This window comes from Malurus melanocephalus, unplaced genomic scaffold (assembly GCF_030028575.1).
Source record: "Malurus melanocephalus ecotype Western Australia unplaced genomic scaffold, MMel_1.1 scaffold_187, whole genome shotgun sequence".
NCBI lineage: Eukaryota > Metazoa > Chordata > Aves > Passeriformes > Maluridae > Malurus > Malurus melanocephalus.
Window position 1 is genome coordinate 633,733 of NW_026623419.1, and position 12,132 is coordinate 645,864.

At 41.4% G+C, this 12,132-nt stretch overlaps 1 protein-coding gene across 2 annotated transcripts in view; it reads right to left on the reverse strand.

Annotated features, from left to right (window-relative positions):
* Nucleotides 1-2,996: 2,996 nt before the first annotated feature.
* Nucleotides 2,997-12,132, reverse strand: part of PIGN (phosphatidylinositol glycan anchor biosynthesis class N) — a 97,241-nt gene continuing 88,105 nt past the window's right edge. For both annotated transcript variants that reach the window (XM_057373123.1, XM_057373124.1), the window contains exons 28-29: nucleotides 11,395-11,447; nucleotides 2,997-3,198 (exon numbers count right to left, since the gene is read on the reverse strand). In XM_057373123.1, coding sequence (XP_057229106.1) covers nucleotides 3,075-3,198; nucleotides 11,395-11,447 — 177 coding nt within the window. In that variant the 3' untranslated portion in view covers nucleotides 2,997-3,074. The remainder of the gene's footprint in view (nucleotides 3,199-11,394; nucleotides 11,448-12,132) is intronic.

The following is a 12,132-nucleotide window of genomic DNA, read 5'->3' on the forward strand; positions in this document are numbered from 1 at the left end:
AAAAAAACATGTCAGAAAAAACATTTGCATCGTGTCTTTTCCAAAACAGACAATTTTGGAGTTCACTGCAGTTCAGGGTTTGGGTGAGACCATGAATGTTCATTCATATCTTTGTTCTCATTCAAGAATGTGAAGACTGTAGCAGACTTACAACTAACAGGTACAGCACGCACTGAAATTGCCAAAGCTTGTAAAATCTGATTTGCTTTGTGAGGGAGAAGGGGAAGTTATTTAGTTTGAGTCGTAAGAGGTCTTGATACAATCTAAGTTTCATCATTTCTGAAGAAACAGCTCACTCCCTGGGCAGATATCAAAAGGCTGCCGTGTACAGCCCTGATAACACAGAAGCAGAGAACAATTCCTAGCTCTGAAGATTACAAAACCTTTGTATCAGCTGCTCTTCAGTACAATTTCACTTGCATTACATCACCTGATGGGCACTTCAAGTTTATGGTTAGCTCTTCAGGCATCCATAGATCTGAAATCAAGAAGCTTTGCAGAAGTTTTTAGCTAGAAAAAAATTAAAATGGTGAAACCCTTGGCATAAATAATGATGTCAATCTACCTGTCTTTCCCTGCCTGAGGTTTTCACTCTCTGGAGCCTCACTTGCTCCAGGAGTCAGAGAGTGCAGCTCTGCTGCAGGTGAAAGAAGGCAGGCAGAAGGGCTTGGGGTAATTCTGCCTTCATGSCCTTCACAGAAAACATGGGCTGGAAGCCTCTGCTGGCTCAGAACCCCCCATTCTCTGGCCTGAATCCTGTCTGGACCCAYGAAGAGGGATGATGATGCTTGAAGACCCACAGGTAGAACAAAAGAAAGCTTAAACCCATCCAAACACAAAATTTTASTCCCCACCTTAGCTGCTAAGKTTGAGRAGGACTTTCTATTGTTGATGCCATTTGTTTCTGAAGAACACGTRTCTCTGGGAGGGAAGAGTCGACTTTGTCACACACCCCATGGGACTGTGTAAAGTAGCTGAGTGGAAGATTTTTTGACACCTCCCTGTGCTGGAGTCAACCCAGAAATGCAGGCCAAGACTCCAGCAAGAGCCTCCCCTGGGGAGATGTGAGAACAGCACACACAGCCAATCCTGCCTTTCCACGAGAGCTGCTCTCCAGCACTCCCGTGGCCTCCGACAGAAACTGAATTCACAAATGGCACAGAGATGCAAGGAACCAGAGGGGAAAGGGAAGGGTGACCTAAGGTTGCTACCACTATGGCCCAACCAGAGCAAATGGCAAATAAAAWCAAACCCCTGAGAGCAGCACTGGGGGAAAACAACAGGCATATTACAAACATTCCTCTGTGCTCACTGTCCCCTTTCTTCCCTTACAAGGAAGGATGGCAGAAACAAAATACACTTTGTAGAAAAAGGTGCTATGGAAACCATAAGCAGAAAGAGTAAATGATGCAGGTTGTACTTTACATATGAATTGCCACTTGCCAGCACACCAAAATATATAGATTATTCCTACTACCACAGACGAGCAGCACCAGACACAGTGGGCTGAGATGCTGTTTTATTACCAACCTCCCGTGGCGGGAAAATGGGGCCTGGCACATGCCCACCTTTAGGWGTGTGGTCTGCAGGTACAGCCTTTAACAAATGTAAAATATCTTCTGCCTCTGAGCCCTGCTRTGAGGCAACGTGCCCAGGAGGACTACTGGACCACTACCTAGTGGAAAAAATTACTCCCTTAACAGTACTCAGACTCTCTCACGAGGCACTCTGAAGCTGCACGGATGACTGCAGGCCCCTGATGCCATTTTTTTCTAGGCAGCTGGAGGTTTGTGACCGGTTTCTCCCAGCCAAACTTCCTGCGGAGGGATGACCAGTTTTCAGAGTGTTAAACAGACATGTGACTGTGGCCAAATGCCAGATGGCTGGAAAGAGCATTGGAGCARCCCTCATGATGCATGTCTAGCCTTGGCTGCCAGCATCATGCACCATATGTATCAGCTCCCAGATAGAAAGGGCTGGCTCAAGTTGGGAGTGTGACACAGGGATATTACATAGCAYAATTTTCAGTGATGCCATCACAGAATGGGCCAGAATAAACATTTTTTTCTTTCCCTTGCTTCTCACTTGTAATCAGTATACAAGGAATCTGCATTAGATTCATTGTGCAGCCATTATGGATGCTTGTAATCAGGAATAGAACACAAGTGGAAAAGAAAACAAGGAAAATGAATAAAAAAGCCTCTACATGACATCACTCTGCGCAAACAAGCAACTCTAGCTGCAGTTTCATGACCTCTTTATGCTRATCTAACTCTGGGCTGCTATGGAAACAATCAGCCCTAACCTTCCTGCCCACCTTGTCATGAGCATGATCAGAGAATCTGACTGCTATTTAACCGTATTTCTTTTAATTGTGATCAGCTACCTGAGTGCCATACTGCTCAGGCTGCCCAAGCTCAGGAGAGCACAGTCAGCAGCAGGAATTCGCAGCGGGATGAGCTGAAAGACGTTGTCTTACAGCAACAGCCTCACAGCACACCAGCCTTAACCTGCCTCAACATATTCTCCCAGGCACGCTGACACGGCTTGCAAAAGCACAGCCCATTTCAAAGATATTGCAGTGCGTGTGCCACATCAGTTACACACAAACCAGTGATCTGCCCAGACTGATTTAATTCATGCTTTAGTCTGGGAGGTGCATACATAAGACGTGAAACRRAGCTAGAACTTTGCAGACTCCTAATGAGAGTATGTGTGAACAAACAGCTGGCAGCCACATTAWAACAAAAAAAAAAAAAAAACCAACCAAAAAAACTCCACCTCCCCACAAAACCCAACCCAAAAGACAGTTGCCAATGTATTTTAAAAAGTATTTTATTGCTGTTTTCAATTCAAGAAATATGTATGCTTGAAGAATAAACAGAGGCTTTTTAATTCCCATATTCCCTTAGTGTCTAAATGGCACCCCTCAAATGCAAATTTCAGTCATGTGACAGCATTTAATCTGTATCAGCAGAACACTCTGATCCTGGGATTTTGGCAGTCTATTCCATTAACTCTTATTTACATTCCAGAGCTGGAAGTTGGTTCAGAGAAAGCCTGAGAATCCTTTATCACGTGGAATGGTGCTTTGTCCTTCTGGGAAGTCCAAGTCTCTGTGTAGTTAGCAGCTGGGCCAGTCCATTCATCACCATCATAAATATGGTCAATGACATCACTAACACATAGTGGCTAATGCTGCAAGAAAGAGACATTAAAAAAGTGAGAGAAAAATACAAATTTGCGGAGAAAAGAAAAAAAMCTGAAAGAAAAGAAAAACAAACATAAACAACCCTCTAAATAATTGGGKTTTTTTTCATTTTAATTAGGCTTAATTGTTGACCTAGGACATAATTTCATATACACCACTCTTAGAAGACAAGTATTACAGCAGCACTGTCATGTAGAAACCTAAGTCTGTGACAAAGTAAAGTGGTGGGGACAACAGAAAACACAACTGAGCGCGCACCAAGTGTACACCGGGTTTATTTTTCATTCAAATGGATAATTCAACGTACATGAGTGAAATAATTGCAAAACTTTCATTTGCTGTCAACTRTATCACAGAATCTAGAGTCAGCTTGCCATCAGGCAGACATTCTTTGGTAGCAAGACAACTCAGATATTTATGTCGTATGAATTGCAATTTTTTAGAGAAAACACTATTTTAGTGACAAGTAGCTTAAAAAAAAAMCAAACAAATCAAAACTCCACTACTTTTTCACTCAACATTGCTAAAATGGGAAGAATTCTCTGCTGTGGTAGCACATGCAAAGAGATTAAAGAGATGAGTTCAAGCATGACTAATAAACACAGTATGAAAATGCAGCTTCTGGGTTAGGAAGTCCTTAAGTCACTAATGATTAAAAGTCTAACAAGCAGCAAGTTTGTTCTCCACTTGCTCAAATTCTGTTACCTGATATTCACTGGTGTTACAGATGAGCTGTTGAGGGTCAGACTGAGATTTGATCTAGGACATTCAGCACTCTGTGTTCAGTGGGTTCAAGACACATTTGGAATTAAATCTGGCTAAGGATGTCAAGAATAACATGAAGGGCTTCTTCAAAGACACCAATAACAAAAGGAAAACTCTGGAAAATGCAGGCCTGCTACTGAACGGAACAGGGACCCTTGCAACAGAGGCTGAAGAGCAGGCTGAGACTGCATTCTTTGCTTCAGTCTTCACTGCCAAGGCTAGCTCTCAGGAGTCCCTGRCCCAGATCATCAGGGAGAGGGTCCAGAGGAAGGCAGACTTTGCCTTCATGTGGGAGAATTGGGTTACAGACCATTCAGTCAAACCTGACATCCACATGTGTCAATGCCTCCTCAGCAAGTTCGCTGATGGCACAAAGCTGTGAGGAGTGGCCAATACCCCAGAGGGCCTTGCAGCCCTTCAGAAGGACCTCAAGAGGCTAGAGAGACGGACAGAGAAGAACCTTCTGTTCTTCTGAAATTCAGCAAAGGCAAATGCAGGACCCTGCCCCTGGGGAGGAATAACCCCATGGACCAGGACAGGCTGGGGGCAGACCTGCTGGAAAGCAGCTCTGTGGAGAAGGACCTGGGGGTCCTGGTGGACAACAAGCTCTCCATGAGCCAGCAGTGAGTCCTTGTGGCCAAGAGGCCAATGGTGACCTGGGGTGCATCAGGAAGAGCATGGCCAGCAGGTCAAGGAGGTGACCCTGCCCCTCCACCCAGCCCTAGTGAGGCACATCTGGACTGCTGTGTCCAGTTCTGGGCTCCTCAGCACARGAGAGACAGGGRGCTCCTGGAGCAGGTCCAGCARAGAGCTACAAAGGTGATCAAGGGAATGGAGCACCTCTCTTATGAGGAAAAGCTGAGGGARCTGAACCAGTTCAGGCTGGAGAAGAARTAAGTGAGAGGGGAACTCATCMATTTGTGTAAGTATCTGAAGAGAGGGTGTCCAGAGGATGGATCCAGAATCCTCTCAGTGATRCCAAACTACAGAACAAGAGGCAGTGGGCACAAACTGGAACACAGGAAGGTCCAACTGAACAACATGAAGAACTTCTTCACTTTGCAGGTGACTGAGCACCAGAACAGACTGCCCAGAGAAGCTGTGGAGTCTCCTTCCCTGGAGATACTTAAAAGCCATATGGACACAATCCTGAGTAATGTATTCTGGGGGACCTTGCTTGACCAGGGAGGCTGGACTGGGTGACCTCCAGTGGTCCCTTCCCACATCAAATATTCTGTGACTCTGTAACATCTGAATTTAGTACTGTTAATGTAAACCTCTAGTCATTCAGAAACCAGAAATCTTCCAAAGCCAGTGACATTTCAGGTTAGAGCTGCAGATGAAACACTGCTGCACCCATGTCCATGACACATCCAGTGTGGCTTTGGTTTTTCCTGGGATTGCTGAAGAAACTGGCACTTTGACATGAGAGGTACCCATGCCACCTGAGGCACCCATACCTATTATTTCAAAGTAGATGGCTCTTTAGGACAGAGCAACTTCAGACTCAATGAAGTCTGAGTTTAGTCACAAAAAAAGGATTGCAAGGAACGCTTGCTGGCTTAATGACCTGGAATTTCTGCCAGAGGACTCATTCAGTTTGAGAGTTTAGCCACAGAAGAGCAGTAAAGCTCGTAATGCCGACGCTATCAATCCTCACAACCCTGAGACTGTGACAACTCTGGCGCTAGCCTAGCACAATTTAGCCCCGTGAAGTGCAGAAGCACCAGCTCTCAACAAAGCTGGGCCGTAACCAGTGTGAGAGGAGAAAAGTAGTCCTAAAAGTTCTTCCACAGGGTGCCAGCAGCCAAAAGGCCAAAGTGTCTGGAGAACATGAAAACAGACTTCATGCAGGCTGTAAGATTTTTCTGTTTTAGTTGAGTCTGACTAAAACATCTCACTAATACCTTGCTCAAAACACAGTTTTAAGAAATCAATTAGAAAAATCCACCAGCATAAAAGGGCTCAGACCTCAATGAGCATAATGAGTGGCAGAGCAGCACAACTACAAGAGCCAAGCTCCTGTCCTGTTTCTGTGGGGAAGGTGTAAGAAGACACAGGGAGAGCCTGAAATAGGGCACAAAGCCTACTGTCACCTCGGCAGTGCACTTTGGACTTCGTAGTTCAAACACATTTACAACAACAAAGATAACACAACTCCTTCAAGAGCTGTCCTTGAAAGACCACCTGGGTGTGTTACAGGTTTGGTTTCAGTTCTCCATGAGAAAGGACTCATTGACAGATGAAATTCAAACTCTTGCTGAAGTTATCTACATGGGGTAACTGTGCCCTTGGGGACTGTGTATTCACCACAGGTAGATAAGGTTCTGGCTCTTAARGGAACAGCCATTCTAAATAGCTGGWCAGCTTTGTGTCTCATGCCTTACTGGTAACACCTCAGCTTTCCTTCTCATCTGGCACCAGAATTCTAGTTTTTCATGTAACCTGCAACATCACTTACATTGCAAATTTAGAAGAAAGCTTGAACGAGAAATCTGAAAATCACAAGCCAAAAGAATACCCTGCCTTTATTCCCACAGAYACACCAAGATCATAGGTGTATGGTCCATAGACAGGCATCTGAGTTTCTGTGCATCCCCCAAAAGGAGCTCTTTCAGTTGTGATCAGTGATTTGGCAGGGCATAGGGAGGGGCCTTCTCATAGGAAGATCTCTTCAAACTCTGCTTAGCTACCTGTCAGTTGAGGGACTGGATCCTCCATACTTTTGTAAAGAGCATGTTGCACACACTTCTCCCTTGCTATACCTCAAAAGACTGCATAGTTATGTTCCTTTACTCAAAYACCAGCCATTCAAAGTAAAGAGATACACATATAGATATTATGCCATAGAGAACAATTAAAAACAATTTCAATCTACTTGTCATGTAATTACAAACAGCCAGCATCTCTGGGGCTCCCAGCAACTGGTATTGCAGTGCCTGCAGGCAGCTCTGCCTGGCAAATTACTTCTTAAGCAGGGGTAACACTATTTAAACAAACAAAACAAGATTCTTACAGGTATATGCCACAACAGCACTGTCAAAATCTTGATCCCTATACAATTCAGAACTGCAGCATTGACCAGATCTGTAGTTACAGTGAAGGAGGTAATTCTCAAAACAAGCTTTCTGCATCAGAAGTCAAACCCAAGCTAATGAGAAAAAGGAATGAGATTCTAGGCTCCAGGCAAATTAGATCCATGTGGAGGAAGAAGTGCCATTACACAGGTACAAGAGAATAGCATAATGGGGCACAGTGGGGCAATGCTTATAAAGGATGAGATGGTAGAGGTGGCAGCTGTAGGGGATCATGGATGATGCATAAGGCAGCACTGCTCAATGGGAAGATGAGTGCCCCATGTATGGATCAATGGCAACAGGCAAAGCTGATGGTCAGAAAATTTTTTAACAGGGAGCAAGACACCTGGTCCAGTGGCAAGGGACCACAAGGACAACATATGAGGTAGTACCATCTCCTGGCTTTGTTTGTGACTATATATTGGTGAGAAGATAAGAARACAAGAAAAATCAAAGAGAAGAAGAATCTAATAAAGAATGAGGGGGATAAGCAGTAGGAATCAAYCTTGCACCAAAACATGGCTTTCTCCCAAGACAGGCTAATTCCTAAGATGACAGACCTGATTAGAAGCTGGAAAGACAAGAAGATGAAGTATGTTACCATAGCAATTAAAAAAATGAGAAACCAATCAAGGAAAACAAAAACAAGTTGTGCAAGGACTTGGACAAGCACTCTCCAGAAGAGTCTGGAGATATTATTGCTACATGACATTCTCTTTGAACTGTTCCCAAGCAYATACTTAGACCCTAGATTTTGATTCTGAATTTTAAATTTCCTGTGTTTCCAACCAGGATGCCATACCCTCTCTGTTCAATTCCACCAGAAACAAGTCACAAAACTTTTGTTTTAACCRTCAGACCTAGAAGCCCCAGCACCCCAACCCTGAAATCAATTCCGTTATCTGTAAAACCTAAAAAAACAGTCTCATGCTTTATCTATATCCTCTGACCTTTGAAACTGCAGAAGAACAGTTAAGATCATATCTTTATTTTCCAGCAACTATAAAGAGAAGGAACAGTGCAGTATGTGTCTGTATGAAGCTATAGAATAGCCATATAAAGAACCTTTAAGGTTTATTTTTACTGTCAGGTTATACAACTATTTACAAAGTGCATATACTGTAAAGATATAGTAAGCTTTAAAGGCTATTTCTCTCTCTTTCTGGAAATCTATAGATAGAGATAGATAAACACACCTTTGAAACTGCAGAGAAATTATTTTAGTGACAAACTGGAAAGCTAGCTATGCCATTTGGCTGTTACTCAAAAATRAAAGGATCTGTCAAAACAAACTTCTCATGATCACGTATTACATATTGATACATCAAAAATACTAGGAAAACTATATTATTATTTTTAAGAAATCTAATAGTGTGTTCCTCTTGTGATGGAATTCAGGTTACCTCAAGGTATATAGGTAGAGGGTGAAGTTAGCAGACCTTACAAGTTTGTGTAACCTGCTGCTTTGAGTTCCGCATTCACTGCAATATTWTCACTGCATTATTTCATCAAAACAATGAAAACCACTCTCTGAAAGACAAGTTCACATTGATTTTGGCATGACTGCTAAGAAGAAGGGCTTTAAAACTTTCTAAGAAGCCATAAATATTTATGGTAATTGATAATTTCCTGAGAGGAGGGAATCAGTGGTGCATTGATAATTTGCTGAATTTGGTAATACAGGACTGTGTGTTGGATCTGTATGKTGGATGTGTTGCTGCTCAGCATTTCATTAATGAACTGGAAGAGTGGAAGAAGTAGAAATCTGTTTCTGTTCAAAGGCAATACTTTTGTGACATGGTGAATTCAACAAAGATATAATATTGTTAGGGCAAATGTGAGGCATAGTAAAATGTCATGTGATTAAAGCACAGTAGAATAAAATGTAAAAGCCAGGAGTTAGGGGTAAAATTTTTAAAAATAGAAAATGTCAGTTCAGTAAGCAAACCTTATTTCCAGACAATGGGATCCACTAGAAAAGAACACATCAAGGTGAAAAAGCAGTGAAGGTCTTTTTATTGCAAAGGATTTAAAGCCAGCTCATCTGTGTGAAAGTTGGCTATTGGAAAAACCAAGTATTGCCTAATGAGGCTCCTACTCAACTTGCATGGTCTTAGTAAGAGAGAGAACACACAAAACTTTTGAACTGTGGTAATTAGAAAATCCATGGAAAACCCTTCACCACAAAAAAAAATTAGTAAAGAAACATACATCGAAGATTTACAAATGTGACACAAACACTGCTGGACTCTGAGGGACTTCAGAGGAATTAATCTCCACCAGGCAATTAAGCTGCTCCTTTTCCACCTCTGATTTCAGTGATGTGGCAACCACTAATTTAACACAAACCCAAGTATTTTTGTTGACACACACATCTTTCTATCAGTGCGACAAGAAAAAAGAAAAARAAATGAGAGCAGCTGTCCCTAAGAGTGCTCCTATTCTTTGTTCTGTGAAATTCTACAAAGGTGTTGTTGAGATGCAAACAGTTGGGGGTAAAAAAAAAAAAAATTTTAGTTTCCTTAACTGACTCAGCCTTCTCAGGAAAGTTTTGGCAACATGGAAAATGTCAACTGAGATAGGATATTTTCAGACCTTGCTATCAATACAGCAACAGACAACAATGCAATGAGAATGCCACAGAGCTGTCACTGCACTTGCAACAGGAGGGCAGGAAAGAGCTATGTTAGTAACTCACTCCCACTGGTTTTGGGAATTGCCCAAAACCCCTTGAAGCTCATCTTCCCTTTCAGGAACAAACAAAAAAAATCTGCTGTTGCCTGCTAATTTTGCCAAGCCTGAGGATCACACATTAGAAATCTGCTCAGAGGAGAAAGTTCTGATGCCTAAGTAATGCTTATGAGAGATAAAAGAAGGACCACTTCAGCTCTGCACCTTTGGCTTCACATTTTTTCTTATGCAACCTACTTTCATCTTATGTGCATAAACAYACCTACATATAAAACATATTGAAAAAGTCTACAATAAAATAGCATAGGTGAGAGGTAGAGTCAAGCACTAAAAAGTGAAGYAATGACAGAGGCTGCCTGAACATTTTGAATTTCTATGTTAAAAATTAATCACAAATTACTCTTTCAAAAAGCCTTTTTCAGTGCTTTCTTCAGTGATCAAAACACACGCACAGAGGCAGAATTACAGTGGTACATAATGAGCTCTCTTAAACTCCTCAGAATAAGGCAACCTTCCAGCTGACGTGCATCCAGCAATGCATTACTGTTGTAAAGCTCTACACTATAAAGACCATGTATCAGAAAGGAAGATTTTAGGTACTTGTAACAATTTATACTTTTGCTGCTAACTCCAAATTAGAAAGCTTCCTGCCCAACAGAATAGAAATTTTCAGAGTCTTTATTATCCTTATTAACCTGAAGAGGAATTAAAAGAATATGGTAGGCCATTTGACCTACCATAAACTGACCACAGCAAGGAAGTGTGATGCTAAAGCAACATTTCCACTATTTGATCTAACTATATCTCTGCCCACTAGGAACCTTTCAAAGGTAGGAATAAGCAGGAATTGGAACCTCCAAATAAAACAGGTAGAACACGTGTGCATGTGTGTGTCCACGCGCTGCTGGGAACATCGGGACTCACAAGAGAAAAGCACAGAGTATATGTAGACTAAACTGAATATTAACAATGGGTCCCTATTCAGCTTCTGTTTAAATAACAATGTCAAGTGACCAGATTGCCTGGATTCGTAACAACCTATTAAGCTTATTACAGCATTTTATCTATTTCCACAACACAGGGAAGGTAAATCTGAAATGTGTATTCCTTGTATTTGAGGCTAATATGACTCATAATGCAAAACAAATTGTCTCATTATAGTTGTGATTTCTGTGTTTAAAGGCTAAAATCTTCCCCAACCAGGAGGAGCATAAGTGCATGGGCCTTGGTAGCCACCAACATATTTACACAAGGTTCACTAATTCACAGTGAATYGTATATGGAGGCTTAACTAGATACAAGACAATTAACAACTTSGATAAATTGTTATTTTAACATTGATCAGAACTAATTCAAATGCAAAACTTTCAATTAAAATATTTTTTGTGCTCAAACAAATAGTACTAACTGTATTTCTTGCCATGCCGGATTTATTACTCTGTGTTGCTCTGGCACGGATTTTAAGACACAAGTTTTAGCCTGGGATATGTATGCATATGGGGGCACATGTGTTTAAAGTATGTGGAACATCCCTGAAGCAGTTAATTAAGGAGAGTAATTGGWAAAAATTACAAGAGTTATGAGTAGATAAACAATAATATGAACCTATGAAGCTTTAAAAATGCAATGGAGGCATAAAAGGTACCGTACCTTGTTCCAATATCCAGCCAGCTTCCATAATCTTTAACCAAAAAGAAAAAATGCTAGGAAATAAAACAACTTTGATTAGTACATCAATACTGCACAATTTGAAACAGAAAACTAAACCTGATGTTTTCAGCTGCTTACTCCAAATTCCTAATTCTTCACATAGCATAAGCACAACACTTTTCCAGGAATGGTCATTTGGACCACAGTAAAGAACAGTTTAGGAATCAGATATAGATTTAACATGGTATCAAACAAAACCATAAAAAGATGGACTAAGTTCTGTCTAGATTGGCTTGCAAGAAACAGAGTAATACCAGAACTTTTTCAACAAGAAAAGCCAAGCCACCTTATTGTTCGAAATAACAAGATGCCAAATAATGCATAGTGCCTGAAGTTTCCATGGAATTTCAACACAAATACCTTTGGACAATTCTAGCAGTTCCCCACCTGTGAAGTGGGAATAATACTGGGAGAAGACAGTACTTGCCTCTTAACGAATTTCCCTAATCCTAATTGATTCAAGACCACAAATATATTCTCTCTTTTTGTTCTGCTACTTTTTCTTTTCTTGATTTACACAAAGTTCCTACCTATCAAACCTCTTTGGTAATTTTTTTTTTCTTTTTTTTTTTGTACAGCAAGTACATGCCTGCTAATTGTTTCAAAATACTTACACTGAAATAGGAGAATACAAAAGATGTAAGACCTGGATATACTGGGGCTTGCTACACATYAGTA